The following is an 18,104-nucleotide window of genomic DNA, read 5'->3' on the forward strand; positions in this document are numbered from 1 at the left end:
TCCACTCCGATAATCCCCAAGCCTCCAGGGTATGTATATATTGTGAATGTAGCTATGTACAAAGGTGAGATTCTTGTTGTTTTAGCGTTCTAGAGACCCACACAGACAGTGGATTGTATGTGTGTCTGTTTGAAGACACGTCCACAGATGTCAGTGATGCCCTAACACTGACCTCAGCCAGCGCTGAACTCGGCCTGAGTAAAGTGGCTCTGGGTGTTTTGTTGTCTCCATAAACACATCCCAGCACACGAGTCAGGCCTTCCGAACACCTGCTCTTCCTAACGGTGGACCACATAAAGCACCCAAATGCAAAGGCTGTGGCACGAAACAGGCCAAGAACACTTGTTCACAGTGGCAGGGCTGAAACAGGACGTGGAGGTCTGCCTCAGTTCTCATTGGCTGTGGGCATGTGAGGCAGGCCTCCGATGTTTTCACAACGCTTTGGCTATCTTCACATTATCACAGGAAGCTCAAGTGTTTCTGAGTGATTTGGGGATACTCTGGGGTAGTACTCCCTTACTGTGTACCCCCAGGGCCTGCCTGGGAGAGCTGGCCTTTCACACCACTCTCTGGGAGTGGGGTGTGACAAACAGATTTTAACACGTAGGCACACTTGTAAATGTGAAGTTCGTGAAAAATAAGGACCATCCCTGTGTGTCTGGCACCAAGCTAGGTCACAGAAGGTGGAGAAGAAAACTCGGAGCAGCTGGGCGCGGTGGCACAGCTATAACCGCAGTTGCTTGGAAGATTAAGACAGAAGGATAGCCAGTTCAAGACCAGCCTGGGCTGCACAGTGAGACACCGAGAGTCTCCAAGGGAGAAATTTTACTTTCATTTCTTTTTCTTTCTATCTTTTTCTTTTTATTTATTTATTTATTTATTTATTGGTTTGTTTTTTGAGACAGGGTTTCTCTGTGTAGCCTTGGCTGTCCTGGACTCACTTTGTAGTGTAGACCAGGTCTACAGTCCTTCCACTACTGCCAAACTAACCACCTGCGCCCTGGTCTAAGGAGAGTTCACAGGGCTCTCCCTGCCGCCTGCACTTTCCTTCCTGTGCTCCACTCTGCAGACAGAAGAGTCTGCTCTAAGTCCGAGGCTCTCTTCCTTGTGGAAGTGCTTCCCTCTGCAAACCTTCTCAGACCCTGCGTTATCTGTTTTTCCTGAGTCTTAAACCTGACTGTTGCTCGCTGCAACGCCTCCCAGACAAATGGTTATTCTAAGCATTACTGTCTTGGGCACAGTGAGCCCTGGACCCATCCTGGCTTTGGACGTGTTGGTTCCTCTGCCAAGAACTGTTTCCCTGTTCTCTCCGTACCTCATCCCAAAGATGGCTTCCTCAGGGGAACTTTCTTTGACCACTTCCCTCCCCCACCACTCCCGCAGAAAGGGCTCTGTGTTCCCCGGTGAGTTCTCACTAACCTCCCCTCTGTCAGGGACTGCTTCCCTCCCTGCTGGTTCCAGCATTCTCCATGGGGACCACGGTTTCAGCGAGGGAAAGCCCCGGTCTGTATTCCACACCGTCTCACCAGCAGTTTGTCCAGAGGGTATTCAACAGATGCACATGCACCTCTGACTATACTCACTGCAAAGGCCTGTGGGTCTTAGCCAGAGGCTGTGCTCTGCTCGCTAGTCCTCAGCACACATGAACTGCTGTGTAAGAACTTTGTATCAAACCTAATACTGGGAAGATGCTGACTGGATGAGTCAAGAGTGCTTGTGAGGCCACTCTGACACATGGTATATAAAAGTCCTAGAAGATGCCTGATGTATAATTATTGCTCAGTAGATGCTCATTATGATGACTCCTGGGATTGCTAAATTATATACATGCTGCTCTTCAAGCTCAAGAGCACTAACTATAACTTCATTTTGCTCTAACAATTCAGTCTACGCTTTCAGATTTGCTTGTGTTACACAAGCCTGATGCCGACGCTGTGCAGATTGGGCCCATGTGTTGCCTTTAAGGACTCCTGATGCCTTCCCAGCAAACTCTTAAAGAAAGCCCCAACAAAGAAATTCAGGTACCAAGGCGGTGTAAAGGCTCTGTGCTGGTCAGGAGAATAAATGTCTCAGAGATGACTTATACCAGGAAGTGGGTCAAAATAATAGCCTTGGGGCAAAAATCGGATGCATAAGGAAGAGATGTGGTCTATACACCCAGAAGCTTCCCCAGAGGCTGAAGAGGGAGGATGAGAAATCGAATTCCAAACAAGCAGCTGGTGATATCAGTGGTGGAGTACTCGTGTCGACATAGAAGGCCTTAGTTTGAGCCTTAGTACTGAAAAAAAAATCCTAGGCACACAAGCCGGTGTGTGAAGAGCATTGGTCCCTCAGCTCCTATTGATGGAGATGCTGTGGATGTGTACCACAAGGGCATGCGCATGACGCGGTGTGTGGGGTTAGGGCTGGCATTGAAGGACAAGTTTTGGGAGCTGGTTCTCTCCCTCCACTGTGGGATGTGTAGACTGAACAGAGGTCATCAGGCTTGGGCCGCAAGCCCCCTTACACTGAGCCATTTTGCTGTCCCTGCGTTTCAGGTGAAACTACAGATTTCTGTACCCCTTGAATGTGTGGCAGCATCTGTATCCCACCCCACTTTTGTTGGCTTATGTTGCACTAACCAGAGCAGTGTGGAATTAATTCATTTTAGCCCTCTTCTCCAGCAGCGTCCTCCTGGCTTTTCTAGGCCATTTAGCCCAGAGCCTCAGAGTCCGGAGCTATACTTTCCCATTTTGTTCAGGTGTGTGGGGACAGGAGCTTCAAACAAAGGTTAAAGTGAAGGCTATGTGCTTTATGCACTCTGAGCTAAGACTGCACACCAAAGAACAATAATTACACATTGTTTCTGTGGTGATGGCAGCCACTTAGTGAAAGAATTGTTTTAGAGAAGTCAGTTAGTCTCCAATCTTACAGAGAGAGCATCAGTGTTTGACCTGGACTGGCAACACAAATTGTCCCCAAAACATGTGTCTAGATGAACTAATTGTTAGTGAATAACTGAGTAGGTTTAAATGCTCTTGCAAGCCTTCTCCACAGTCACTTTATTTTGTTTCCCTATTTATCTCTCAAATGGCAGCGTTACAATAGCGCTTCCTCAGCACAGTGGCTGGTAAGTAAGAAAAGAAGCTGATGCGTTCCACTTATGGAAAGCAGTGTGCAGAGGTGTCTGAGTATTACAGACAGAGGGATTTTTAGGAGGTGGGTGAGGAGGAGAGTGTGGGCTGGGTGCTAAGGGTGATGAGGAATGTGATTCCAAAGAACAGAGTTGGTTGCTGGAGAGAGTATGGGTTTTCCCTGGGAAGACTAGCTGGAAGCCCTGTTCTTCCCATGGAGGCTTCTCGTGTGCATGCCAGGGCACTTACAGCCACGCAGCAGAAAGCTGTGAAGCACAGCATTAACTTTGGGAGAGTCTTCAGTCGGTGCCCAAGGTCTTCCTTGTGCCCTGACTCTATCCCAGTGTGCCTGAGGAAGCTTGGCCCCAGGACTCCAGAATTAGGACAGTAAAGGACCAGAACTCACAGACCTTTGTGTGGCTGGAGCATGGCTAATGTTTCAACACGTGGTCCTGGTAGGCATCACTTCATCAAAGTGTCTTCAGCTTTTCTGGGGAGCTCGGAGATCTGCTCTTCCCACCCTGACTCAGGAGTCTGTTCGAAGGCAGTGCCCTCAGGTCATCCTTGGATGTCCCCACCTGGATCCATGTTGTTGAAAGACCATTTCCCCTGCTCCCCTCCCCTGCACTAGTGGGTCTCTAGCAGCCCGTCTCCTCACCCTGATTCATACACCTTCTCTGCCTCACCTGCTTTATTTTTCTTCCCAGTCCCACTGTTGCTGTGGGTCCCACTCTTCCTCTGAGCACTTCCATCTGCATTCTCATTCAAAAGTTCATCATTTCACCCATCTATCCATCTGTCCGTCCATCCGTCTGTCCATCTGTCCGTCCATCCATCTATCCATCTGTCCATCCATCTGTCTGTCTGTCTGTCCATCCATCTATCTGTCCATCCATCCACCCATCCATCTGTCCATCCATCCATCTGTCCATCTGTCCACCCACCCATCCGTCCATCCGTCCATCCATATGTCCATCCATTCGTCCATCCTTCTATCTATCCGTCCATCTGTCCATCCATCTATCCATCCATCCATCCATCCATCCGTCCATCCACCTCAGGCATGAAGTAGGCCAGTCACAGCTAGGGGACTAGGGGAGGTACAGGAATCCACCATGGGGCCCTCAGGATGACCTCTGACCTACTTTCAGGCGAGGAGACCAAAGCATCTCTAATTTTCTGTGCTCATAAGAAAAAGTCGCTGCCTGCAGGACTATGCACACACATATAGCCCGGCCACTTGGTTTCCACGGGTGCTAAGGCCCACAGAGCATGCGCATTCCCACCAAAGAGCCGTGGCTTCGCCCATGGTACCTTTCCCCTCCTGCGTCCAAGTGCTGCTTTTCGAACTCCCAGTTTTTGTTAGGGGCATAATCCCATTCTACCTCTTCAGCGGCGATGAAAAAGGTTCTTAGCATCCCGTAGGGCGGCTCAGAAGGGTCCTTGTTGCCACAGCTGCTGACCTCATAGATCTGACCCATGCCTCTCACGAAGTGGGGCAAGGTGGAACAGAACACCTTGAAAATACCTGAGGAGAAAAAGCTTGGCGTTGTGCCCACAACTTGATATTTCTGGTGGTGGCGATCTTTCTTACTAAACTTACATATTTGATTGCAACGTCAGTAGCCAGCAAGGTGGACTTTTAGAATATTGATCCCATGGTATTTTTAAAGCAGAGCATATGAAGGATAAGTTACTTTTTGTTTTTGTTTTTTTACTATAATATTTTGGGAGGGAAAATACTACATAAAATTCATTTGTAATAGGGGATAAAAATCAGAATATTGTTAACAATATTCTGCATCACCCCTGCTAACACACATCTGCTCACAGTCAAGTCACTCCTGGAAAATTACTGATCTTTATGCCTCTCACAGCCCTGCCCAGTTTACAGGGAACTAATTACCTAAGAGATTAAAGGCCTAGACAACGTTCAAATTAGGCCACGGCTAGGGATTTTGCCCTGAAGGATTTAGTACATTATAAAGCAAGTAAGCTTGAAAGTCAATGGATTACATCATGATAGCCTTGAGCCAGGGAAGGCTCAGTGTATCATGCTGGCGGAAAGGAAAAAGGAAAAAAAAAAATCAACTGTGTTTCTCTATGAAGTATCAACAACAGTGTCTGGCAGAGACTTAGGTCATTTAAAAACTGACTTCCTAGACGTGTGTGTGTGTGTGTGTGTGTGTGTGTGTGTGTGTGTGTGTGTGTGAAACTCACCATAAATTATGTGGAATGAAATCACTGAAGATATTAGCTCTCAATGAAATCATTGGATCAAGCTGCCCGTTCTCTTACACACTGTCCTTAAAGGCAGCCGACTAGCATGCTTGTCCACAACCTCCTGCAGCGTACAGGAAGTGCCACTCTTGCTCCACTTGTAGCTCTTGTCTAAATATTGGCTATTGTTTCTAGATAAGCAAAGCCAGAAAGTTCAGTGGGTTCACTGAGCCCACTAGGAACAGAATCCTGGGGAGGCACAGTCAATACAAATGTATTATTAGTGTTATAGGCCTAGGAAGGTCTCTGTGAAAGCGCAGAGAAGACACCTGGGGAGTATCCAGACAGAACACGACCAAGAGCTCATTGTGGCTACTCAACAGCAGAGACATCATCTTCTGCGGGAGCAAAGGGAAGCAGTGTGAGTTTCTAACATCTGCTCTGCATACCCCTCCCCCATCTCTCTCCGTCCCTTTCTCTCTCTCTCTCTCTCTCTCTCTCTCTCTCTCTGTGTGTGTGTGTGTGTGTGTGTGTGTGTGCGTGCGTGCATATGGAGGCCAAAGGACAACTTGGGATGTCTTTCCTCAGGAGCACACATTTTTTTTTTTGAGACAGAGTCTTTGGCTTGAGATCCAACTATTAGGCTAGGCTGGCTGGCTAATGGGCCTCAGAGAGGATTATGAACATACAGATTTTTATTACCATTAAAGCAGCTACACCATATTTTGTTTTTTAAATTGAAAATGGATTTTTTTCATATAATACATTATGATTATAGTTTCCCCTCACTACCTCCTCCCCACCCATCCAAACCCACACACTTTCTTTCTCTCATTAGAATGCAAATAGGCATCTAAAAAATAAGAAGAAAAGCAATAATAAACAAGAATAGGATGAAACAAACTAACGGAATAAAAGTCAAAGAAAAGCATAAGAAACACAGGTAGATGCATAGATACACATAATCTGACTCAGAAATACCATAAAAACCACAAAACTGGAAACCATAATATGTATGCAAAATTTAAGGAAAATAAACAAATAAATAATAAAATGAAAATAGTACCCAGACAAAGCATAATGAAACAAGGTGCATACCGTACATACAGACTTTCACGTAGGTCCTGGAGCTTGGACTCAAGTCCTAATGCGTACGCAGCAAGCACTTTACTGACTGAGCCATCGCCCCAGACGTCTACCTACTTTTTGATTAATTCTTTGCAACTCACAGGTAAGGGACGGGAATTGCTGAAATAACTAGGCTTTTTTTTTTTTTTTTTTTTTTTTTTTTTTTTTTGCCAGTCACAGATTTATGCTCACCACCAAGCACAAGCCAGAAATCGTCCTTAGGATGAAGGTCCTAAGAAGCCCATGGGCACATTAGTAATGATCAAAGTGCTGGAGTAAGAAACCAGATTGCTACGTGTGTGCCGGCCAGCTCTGTCTTTGAGTCTCTGTTCCTATAGATTGGAACAGCTTTTTGGTGAATATTTGAAAACCGGCATTGTGCTCAAAGCAGCCCTTGGTTCGGGTGATTCACAACTGGTCAAGTATAATTAACGCAGACAGGTGGAAGAAATCGGCGCTTTCCAAGACAAAGACTACAGAGCTCTTCAGCCATCTCTGCTGTGATTTCTGAGTGAACTCAGGAAGTAGAAAGTTAATTCTGAGGTGAGGGCTCCATCAGGTGCTCATCTCATGGGGCACTGCCAGGGGCTCGTGCTAAGACTGATGAAGAACCTGAGACGCTAGCACGATGGGTGTCCTTCACAGCGGTCATCCTTGCTGCGAAGTAGCGAATGCTCTCAAGTTTCTCGGGTATCTTTGGTAAAAATATCCTAAACGGTTCTCTTTAGTTTGGGATCTTTAAAAGAAGACAATCGCCAGGAATAACAAATGCAGTGCAGCTTGCTTTCTGGGGAAAGCAAGGATGCTCAAGAGAATGAAGAGAAAATGGTCCTCAAACCACTATCCAACTCCAAGGGAAAGAGAGAGCAGGCTATGGTGACAGCTACATCCACAGTCCACAGCCTAAGGCATCCACTAGGCTGTCCATGCTAGGCAGAAGCTTAAAGGAATAACTTCAGCTATGTTTGTGCTTAATGAGAGCAAGAGTATCTGTCTTTTTACAGGGATTTCTCTCGTGTGGATGAATTGACATATTCAGCCAGTATTCCTGAGGATTCACTTCAGAGTCATAGGGATTCACTAGGGTTTCATATTGATTCATCTGGGGTTCACCTGGTCTCCACCAGGGTTCATGTGGGTTAGCCTGAGGCTCACCTGGACTCCTCCAGGGTTCATATGGACTCCCCTAGATCCACGTGAAGTTGCCTAAGGTTTGTGAGGTTTACCTAGGATTCATGGACAAAGTCATGCTAAGGACTCACTTTTTTGATTAACAACCCCTCTGCCATTTACACCGTATGTTTGCATTAAAACAGCCAGAAATCTATTTTGAATCAAAACCGTATCTGTTTCTAGAGTCTTTGAAATACCAGTCTTTCCTGGAGAAAGATTTTATGAGGACAAGATAGACTTGAGCACCTGCGATGGCCCTGCCAGGCTTACCTGCGTGGTCTGGCTGCATGAACGCCGTTGTGGACATATGGGGAAACAGAGCCAGGGAGTCGCGATGCGTCCCACGTAGGTGGATGGTGTTGCCTTGAAAATAAACTCCATGCATGTCCGTGTCAGTGCCCATTCCAATCAAGTGCCAGGAGACCCTGTCCTTCTTGCACATGTTTAGGCCTGGCTGGCTGCCATACATGTAGCCGTTAATAGCTGAATGGGAGGGAGGAGGGAGTGAGTGTCGTTGCGAGTCCCTACTCCATCTCAGCAAGCGACTCTCAGTGTGCTTGTGGGAGAATCTCAAGCACGTGAGCCGAACATAAGATCCTTGTTACTAGAGAATGAAAGCTTCTAGAAAAAAAAGCTTTGGGTGCCTACAATTAACAAGTCAGAAGATATGCCAAAATTGTAAAGCACATCACAGTGAGCAACACATTTCCTAAGCCCGTAATTCCGAGAATCCTTACGGGAGAAGTCAGGTTGGTTTTTGCAATTTTTTTTCATAACAAAACTATCTGATAGCACATTTGGGATGCCTTTTAGTTAATGTTTTACTTCTGCGTGTCACGAGAGCATCGTCCTTATAAGACTGTCATTTGAGGAGACTAGTGAGATGGTTCAGTGGTTAAGGGCACTAGCTCCTCTTCCAGAGGACCCGGAATCAGTTCCCACCACCCCCATGGCAGCTCAACCATTTGTAACTCTAGTCCCAGAGGATCTGACTCTTTCCTCTATCTTCCATAGGCCACATGGTACACAGGCAAACATGCAAGCAAAATACATAGTACATAAAACACATAGTAAAATGAAAATACTTTTTCAAAAAAGTTGATTGACTTCACCATCTTCCCATATTCCTCTAGAAAATTCTTGATACAAAAATAATTTGCTTTGAGGTTCTTATCCTGTGTCAAGTGACTTCCTTAGTTACTAACTCATTGAATTCAATTCATCTGATTCAGACAGACTCTCACTTGCCAATGGCTTTGCTTCTGCTTCTAGAAGTTACCAGGCGTTTACTTACAGGGTTCATAGATTCTGAGTAATTTAGAAGAGGTTCAGTAAATTGCATTGCATTTGCAGATATGATCAGTGGAGACAGATTGGGGTTTACTAAGAAGCAATGTGTTTTTGAAAGGTAGAACTTGAGTAAATAACTAAATTGGTAAATAACTAAATTAGTAAATATGCTAATGTTCACTCTCTTACCCCAATGAGATAACTGAAAGGTAATGATAATTTTCACTGACTACTTGATGAGATTTGGAATCACCTAAGAGACACACCTCTAAGTGTATCTTGAGGACATTTCCAGAGAGATTTGCTGAGAGAGAAATGCCCACCCTGGACTGAATAAAAAGGGGAAAGCAGCTTGAGTGCCTGCCAGCATTAATCTATCTATCTATCTATCTATCTATCTATCTATCTATCTATCTATCTATCTATCATCTCTCCCTGCTGCTTCCTGGCTTTGAATACAATTTGACCAGCATGCTCCTGGCACCATGCCTTCCTCACCATGATGGATGGCACACTTGAACTCTGAGCCAAAATAGGCCCTTCCTCCCTTAAGTTGCTTTTGTCAGCAGAAAAAAAGAAAGAAAGAAAGAAAACACAGCAGCAAGAACATAACTAATACAATCAATAAAATAACCTGTGCTTTCAGCATAATCAGTTAATTTTTGCCTTGTACAGCAACCCCAATCCATCAATGGTAGCTCTCTAGAACAATGCCTTGACTGATTTTGAAGCATTACACACCAGTTCAGTGTAGATGAGTGTTATTTCTGAATAGCAGTGTTTAACAGGTGCATCAATTGAATATGACCCACACTTGGTCCCTGACTCCCAGCTAATGTCAAAAGCAGGAGAGAAAAGCTACTGCACACAGAGGTGGTCTTCTGATATAATCTTCTGGTGAATAAAATTTCTTTTTATTTCTGTGTCTGTCATTCAAACCAGTAGTGCTTACTAAGTGCACTTAAACTTAGGATTATTAGTAGAAAAGTCCTGGGGGTTCTAACAAGAACTTATTTTAAGGAGACATTGGTAATATTTTACCAGCGAAGTATCTAAATCTCCACTACAGAATTTGAGAGAATATTACGATACTGGCTGAGTTTGAAGAAAAACTTTTCTGACTGTAGATATGTATTTAATGCTTCTATTTCTAGACTCTTCATTCACTAATTCATTCGTTCATTCATTCATTCATAAAATACCATTTGAATACAGCCTATAAAATACACATCGCCCATGACTGGGCAACATATGAAGCCCTTTATCCATAGTTTTTCTGTTTTCTCTCTTCCTTGCCATGAAAACAAAATTGGAAATAAGACCTAGTTTAGTTAAAGCAAAACTCTCCTAAAAGCTGACACTGACAACATTGCTCCCTGCATTCCACAGGCCCAAGTCGGGGCTCCATTGGACCTGCGCATCAGGGATCATGGGAGTTCGTGACCCATTTGCTGTGGGTTATTGTAAGCCTGGACTTTGGGAACTTCCTGTGCTAGTGAGGGACTTGGAAGACTGTTTATACATTCTCCTATATTGTTTTAAAAGGTAATAAACAAATGTTATGCTTGGAACTATAATGGGAGGCTTCACAGCCTCACACACATACTGAAATGTTATGGTATGTTACCCAGCTGGGCAGCTGCTTGCTCTTGTCTGGCCTCTTGCTTATGGCATGGCTGCATTAGGCCTAATAGATCAATAGGCTCCAATAGACTCCCATGCTAGTCACAGACAGCCATTGAGTGGCTTGCATTATGATATAAAGAGAAACAGAAAAAAAATTAATTAATTTCTCCCAAATAAAGATGAAGTGGGAACCACCAGTCTTCGGTGAGTTAATCTAATCTAATTGATTAGATACAGTAGGGTATGAGAGACTATTCTCCTTTATCTCCTGCTATCAGACTGGATTGGGAACTTCATCAGCCATTTTCTATGCTTTGGATCCTCTGTGTTCGTTGCTGCTTTAAACTCATATTGCTTTGTCTAAGGGTGACACGATGGTTTAGAAGGGTTAGATTCACAGTAGCTCTTGGAGTTCATGAATCCGAAGGCATGGCATGATTTACCTCCTGACCAGGGGCGATACCAAAGACCCCAAAGCTAGGCAGGCTGAAGCACCTTTCCCAGCTGCAGCCCAGGCATTCATACCGTGCATCCGGTTGGATTTCACAAACTCCTTGTCGTCCTTGTCAACACTGAAGGGATGCCAAGTAAACTTCTGGATGTTTTCATCAAGGTACCTGCTGAGATTCTCATCGAAGACTGTGAACAGGAGGTAAAATTCCTTGTCTATTCCTTTCTAGAGAAAATAAAGAAGCAAAGACATAAAATGTACAGCTTGAATTAGTTCTAAAACTCACACAAAGCGTGTCATCAACACCCGCCATCTCATAAACCAGGAGGCTGAGTGTAGCCTGTCCCTTGTTGTCCACCTGTCTCTGACATGTCTGCTGTCCAAGCCACTCTCTGTTCTGTTGCTCGCCTTGTAGGTATCCTTAGTAATGCCATCCAATGGCCACTCTCAAGAGCGTAGTGTAGGTTCAGTGGCCTCCTCCCTACCCACCTGCTCTTCCTGTGTTCTACTTATTTCTGTCATTGTATGTTGGGAGAGAAAGAAGATGTGTGGGAAGGGAAATAGAAAGGGAGGTAGGGAAGAAAGGATGAGACAGAGCATGGAACTTGGGGGTTTAATTGAACAGCTATGTGGAGGACAAAGATGGTCAGAGATCAGCCTTGTGTCGCTTGACTTGAGACCATACTGCATGACACTCCTTCACCTCTGGGAGTGACAACCAACCAGAAAGAAACACCCTTCTCTAAGCCTCTCCCTCTCTGGCACCTTTTTTTCATTTTCTTTACTTTTTTGTTGTTGTTGGTGGTGGTGGTGGTGGTTTTTTTTTTGTTTTTGTTTTTGTTTTTTTGGTTTTTTGGTTTTTTGAGACAGGGTTTCTCTGTGTAGCCTTGGCTGTCCTAGACTCACTTTGTACACTAGGTTGGCCTCGAAGTCACAGAGATTCACCTGCCTCTGCCTCCCGAGTGCTGGGATTAAAGGCATGTGCCACCACCGCCCGGCACTGGCACCTTTTATACCAATGACTTTATCTGGGGCCAAATGACTGCGTCTCTCAAAGTTGTCATCAAGCAGATACAGCAGAAAAACTGAAAACGAGAACCATTTTACCAGTAGATTTTGGTCCTTAGCCGCTTTGGCTTGGGATTTGGCACGACAGTGGGGGAGCAGGTTAGTGTACTGGGGAGAGGGAAGAGTTAGGAGCTAAGTCCCGCATTCTGTTGACCTTCAAACCTACTAGGAATAGTTCCTTGAGTCTCACTCAGTGTCTCTGAACCTCAGTTTCTCCACAACTACACTGCACTGCCTTCTGTTATTGTTGAGGCATAAGGCACAGGCTCACCACCTTGTACATGCACACCTTTCCAAGCTTGCTTACTCCTAAAGAGAACTGAGAATCCAAGATAGACCAAGATGTCTTCTGTCCTTAAAGCCTTGATAGACAGTCTCGAGTCCACACAACAGATCTATACAATGCCAGATACTACAATATGCAGTGTTTAATTGAATTGGCTAGGTGGTTCTCATTGGCAGGTAATTGGTGAAACGGTGGTTAAGTTAGCAGAATTGCTGGGTGTGGTGGCGCGTGCCTTTAATCCCAACACTTGAGAGGCAGAGGCAGGCGGATCACTGTGAACTTGAGGCCAGGCTGGTCTACAAAGTGAGTCCAGGACAGCCAAGGCTACACAGACAGACCCTGTCTCAAAAAACCAAAAAAAAAAAAAAAAAAAAAAAAAAAAAAAGTTAGCAGATTTTCCTTTTTTCATAAATGAGTTCAAATTGTGTGGATGATGCAATTGTGTGGATGCTGCTTGAAATCCTATTCTTCGTCCTATCCATCAGGGCAACCCCCAATTCTCAGTGTTGGGGCTTACAAGCAGCTATCTACATGCCTCCGTTCCTCTCAGGCACCATGATTGATTTCTAGTGACGTAGAGCAGCCCTCCGCTATGGCCAAGGCGGGAATTACCGGGAGATTCGTATTGGCCTGGTCTGGAGCACTTGGATAAAGCGTGCTGGAAATGTTCACAGATATGCCCAAGTCGGAGAAACCTCCCTCAGCAAGAAAGACCCCAATCACATACCCATATGGATCTGTGAAGATTCCAGAATCAAGGTGACATACAGACAGGGAAGCCGACCAAATACCAACTAAACCACAAGCAGACATGCGAAGACCCTGGGTCAGGATCTTAAGTTTTCAAAAGTTAAACAAGCCCTCACAAACATAGAAATAAGTTGCAGGGGGGAAAAAAAACACTGCTTTGTTGGTGGCCATTGCTGCTTCATCTTCAGACACACTGCTGCCCCCCCCCCAAAAAAAACCCTGGGAAGCATGTGGTGACACTGACGGCTCACCTGTGACCCATCAGCATTGAGGGTGCCCTTTTTACAGACCAACAAAGGGCCCACAAGCCCAGCGCTGGTGTCCTTGATTGGCTGGACTGCTGAGAAGTAAAGATAGGTCAGGCAGGGGGGATCCTCCTCGGTCGGGCTGACGCTTTCGGGCACTGTCCACCTGTAGGTGAAAGTTTCACCTGGCTTGACATGAGCCCCCGGTTTCAGAAATCCTAAGGATATAAATGAGACAGTTTCACACAGAGCATTAGACTTGCCAGGCTGGGTTTCCAGCCCTGGGTAGCCCTCTCTAATGATGTATTTTACAAAAGGAAGGTTGTTTTTTGTTTTGTTTTGTTTTGTTCTTATGAATTCTACGCTGAGATGCCCTGGACCTCAAATGCTATTGTATGAAATAGAAACTGAAATCGAAGTGTTTCTTTCATTGCGGTTTGTATGCTATTTTGTATTCATACCATGTTTAGCCAATATAAAGAGAATAGTTTCGTTCCATTCACACAAACACGAGTCTGTGAGATCCCATTGAATGTCTTTTGTGTGAATTATATCATAAAAATTCACTTAGAACTGGGAAAAGAAGGGACTAGGGATTTGAACCAAACTTTTCTTCTTCTTGTGTGTATGGTGGATACAGTTGTTCATATAGGGGGACACACATGTGGGTGCACTCACTAAGAGGTCAGAGGTCAACTTTGGATATCTTCCTCTATCACCCTTCACTTTATTTTTTGAGACAGGGTCCCTCATTGAACATGTAATACACTGATTTCTATACTGGCCACCCAGGGAGCCTCCGGGATCTTCTTTTCACAAATCCCTACACACACACATACACACACATGCATGCACATATGCACACATGCATGGATGCACATGTACGAACTCATATACACATACATGCACATGTATGGATGCACACAAGCACACACACACACATGCATATGCATGTACACATACCTACACACACATGTGCATACATACAAGCATATACATATATGCAAATACACACACACATGCACACACACACACACACACACACACACACACACACTAATGCTGGGGTTATAAACATGCTCCATATTGTTCCCAGCTTTTGCATGGGCACTGAGGAATCCAGCCTCAGGTCTTCATGCCTGCACAGGAAGCACTGTGCCCGCCTAGCCATCACCCTGGCACCTCTGTCTCTTTCTCAACCCTGTCCTCACTCATCCCATTTCCTTAATGAGCGGGGCTGAGACTTACCATCCACATTTGGAGCTGCATCAGATGCCTTGTCATAGAACACACCATGGGGCAAAATGCTGTAGACCTTGTCAGCTTTGTTGGCGAAGGTCACTAGCAGGATGTCACCGACCTCTGCCTTGATGACTGGACCTGGGAAGCAAGAGAAGAAGATGAGAAGAGATGGAGAAGTGGATCAGAGCAGAAGAGTCGCTCTGCAGAGATGTCTGCTCCCCAGCGAGCACACCCGCTTCAAAACATCAGGACGCACGTACCAAGGATTCCGAGATGGGCTTCTGTCTCAGAAGGCATCTTTCTTTTACTGAAAGTGGCATCAACATACTCCATGTACCGAGCTTTCCAATATTTTCCTCCTATCCTGTTATCACCTTGTGTGAAGTACACCGCGGAGTCACTGTGGAAAGACGTGGGAATGTGAGACATATCCAGAGGCATCTCCCAGACGCATGCATCTAGGAACGCCCGCTGCCCTCAGCCCAGTCACCACCCACCTCCCCAGCAGAGCCTGCATAGGTTTCAGCACAACACCTCAGCATCACCAGCAGCCTAGGAGTTGGCTCTCAAGCCCATTTCTCTGTTCACCTTTGCACCTCATTTCCCAGAGGCCCCACAACCAAAGAAGTCACAGGAAAATTCCTCATTTACCATCAATGGGGTTCCAGAACAGTGTCCTAGAAAGCAGTAAAGACCTAACTGGTTTTTCTGTAGAGCAAAAATCCCTGTATCTCTCACTGATGCCAAGGAATAGGCTTTGTATATAGCAAACACTTTCACACCTGACATGACTAAGAAACAGAGATCGGGGCATGACGTCTAGTCAAACAGCTGAACCTGTGGAGAATTGTCTAGAAACTATATGCCTGAAATGCCGAAGTACAAGAATATTGCTTCTGACTCACATTAGCCTTCTATGCTCTTAATGTATTCACAGCTGTCACTACCCATAACTCTAAATCACAGCCACTTTTTTTAAAAAAATCAACTTGAAAATGGGCTAAGAGTCCTGCCAATCTTAGGTTTTCGAGGACTCAGGTTTGGTTCTCACCACCCCCATGGTGGCTCACAGCTGTCTGTAACTCCAGTTCCAGGGGATCTGACACGATTTTCTGGCCTCCACAGACATACATAGAGGCAAAATGCCTACACACATAAAATAAAATTATTTTTTATGTCAACTTGAAAAATACGATGTGGCTGGGTGTGGTGGCGCACGCCTTTAACCCCAGCACTCGGGAGGCAGAGGCAGGTGGATCTCTGTGAGTTTAAGGCCAGCCTGGTCTACAAAGGGAGTCCAGGACAGCCAAGGCTACACAGAGAAACCCTTTCTTGCAAAACCAAAAAAGAAAAGAAAAGAAAAGAAAGAAAGAAAAATACTATGTGCTGAAGAAGACCAGAGACTCAAGACTGGGAAGGCAGAGATTTCTGTTACGAGGCAATTAATGAGTGAATTAATGAGTGAAAAATGAGTGCTGAGTAAATGAGTGGACAATGAATGGTTGAGTGAACCAGTGAGTGAATGAGTCTGTGAGTAAATGAATGAGTGAGTGAGTGAGTGAGTGAATGAATGAATGAATGAGTGAGTGAATGAATGAGTGAGTGAGTGAATGAATGAATGAGTGAGTAAATGAATGAGTGAATGAGTGAATGAGTGAGTGAATGAATGAGCGAGTAAATGAATGAGTGAATGAGTGAGTGAGTGAATGAATGAATGAGTGAGTGAATAAATGAGTGAGTGAATGAATGAGTGAGTGAATGAATGAGTGAGTGAATGAATGAGTGAGTGAATGAATGAGTGAGTGAGTGAGTAAGTGAATGAATGGACAATGAATGGTTGAGTGAACCAGTGAGCGAATGAGTCTATGAGTAAGTGAATGAGTGAGTGAGTGAATGAATGAATTAATTAATTAATCAGTGAGTAAATGAACCAGTGAGTGAGTGAATTAATAAATTAACTGAAAGAGTGAATGGCTGAATGAGTGGATGTTTCTGGAGTTTTGATCTAGCCAACCATCACAAGCGGCTGCTCTCCCAGTTCTCAGTCGTGTGCACCATTAGAACTCTAGCAGCTATGATATCAAGATGTCTGCCATCAGAGGCACAGTAGGACCGCAGGGGAAAGCCTGCTGCACAGTGCTCTGGAGAGGGACTCAGAAACACCAGCAGAGTTCTTACCTGCCAGACGCGTTCAGGGGAAATCCGGTGAACTTATCATAGCCTTGGGGACCATAGTCCCAAAGGACTTTCTCAGCTGCTATGAAGTAGCGCCTCTGCTGACCCTGCATCTTGGTGTGAGGAACGTTTCCCCTGCAGTTGCCCACGTTATACTGTCCCAGCATGCCTGCTGTAGAGGGAGGAAACACACAAGCCAAGGCATGGATAAAACGCCCAGGAGAAATGGACAGGCCTGACTTCATCGGCATTTGATATTTTTATACAGAAAATTGGGCAATAAACAAAGTTAGCAAGAAAGGACAAATGGGGGTGTTATATATTTAAATGCAATAAGTATTTTTAAAAATTAAGTTAATCATTTTAGACATAAAGAAAAGAAGTAAATCCCCAATAGAAAATGGGGGCGGGGCAGAAATGGGTTGTTCAGAAAAGAAATAACACCATCAAGTAAATAAATGGAAACTTCTATCTTAATTGTAGTATGTAACACCATTGTTTATTGATAGGACTGATACAGTCTAAGAGTCATAGTTCCCAGGGTTGTCAGGCAGGTGGAGGGTGGACATGCTCACACTTGTGGGTGGATGAGTGACAGTGTTGACAGGGAATTAAGCAGTGTGTATCTGAAGCTTTAAAAGAAAAAATCCAATTCTGCTCTGCAAGTTCCAAATCCAGGAGCTTAAGAAAACATATCTGTACATTAACATAGCAAACGGGAGAGCGAGCAGAAGGGTTATTGGAGGCTCCAGCATTGATAAAGTGACTCTGTGCTCCAGCACGGAAACACTGCTGAGAAATATCCATGAGCAGGGGGAAGTGAGCTGTAGGGAAGTGGAAATGACCAGCTTCAATTCAGAAAGCACAGAGAGCTCTCTAGATGGGATGTCTGGCTTTAAAAATCAAATTACAGGGGTTGGAGAGACAGCTCAGTGGTTAAGAACACTGGGCTACTCATGCAGAAGAGTCAGCTTCAACTCCCAGCAACCACACGGCAGGCAGTTCACAACCAACTACAATCTCATTCTAGAGGATATGATCACCCCTTCTGACCTCCGTGGGGACTAGACACACATACGCTACATAGACATGCACGTGGGCGAACACTCATATATGCAAAAATAAAATAAATAAATCTAAAAAGAATTTTTAGGAGAAGAATAGCAACCTGTCTTGTCTATTTGGTCTTTCTATGCTGGTGTCGGGAATGCACTAACTGGGCTGAGCTTAGTTGGAACAGCCCAGCTGACTGACACCAGAACTAGCCGCAGAAGGGTTACCAACATCCCCTGAGTGGCAGGGCTCTACCTATGAGCATCTGTGTGCAGTAGTAGCAT

At 44.9% G+C, this 18,104-nt stretch overlaps 1 protein-coding gene across 1 annotated transcript in view; it reads right to left on the bottom strand.

Annotated features, from left to right (window-relative positions):
• The window catches only part of HEPHL1 (hephaestin like 1), a 69,934-nt gene that overhangs the window by 18,598 nt on the left and 33,232 nt on the right, over positions 1–18,104 (bottom strand). Inside the window, exons 6-12 of the mRNA XM_084782593.1 lie at positions 16,771–16,939; positions 14,853–14,992; positions 14,599–14,730; positions 13,357–13,568; positions 11,076–11,226; positions 7,905–8,117; positions 4,428–4,641 (exon numbers count right to left, since the gene is read on the bottom strand). Of these exons, the coding sequence (XP_084638719.1) occupies positions 4,428–4,641; positions 7,905–8,117; positions 11,076–11,226; positions 13,357–13,568; positions 14,599–14,730; positions 14,853–14,992; positions 16,771–16,939 (1,231 nt within the window). The remainder of the gene's footprint in view (positions 1–4,427; positions 4,642–7,904; positions 8,118–11,075; positions 11,227–13,356; positions 13,569–14,598; positions 14,731–14,852; positions 14,993–16,770; positions 16,940–18,104) is intronic.

The sequence above is a fragment of the Acomys minous genome (assembly GCF_964271855.1).
Source record: "Acomys minous genome assembly, chromosome: 5".
NCBI lineage: Eukaryota > Metazoa > Chordata > Mammalia > Rodentia > Muridae > Acomys > Acomys minous.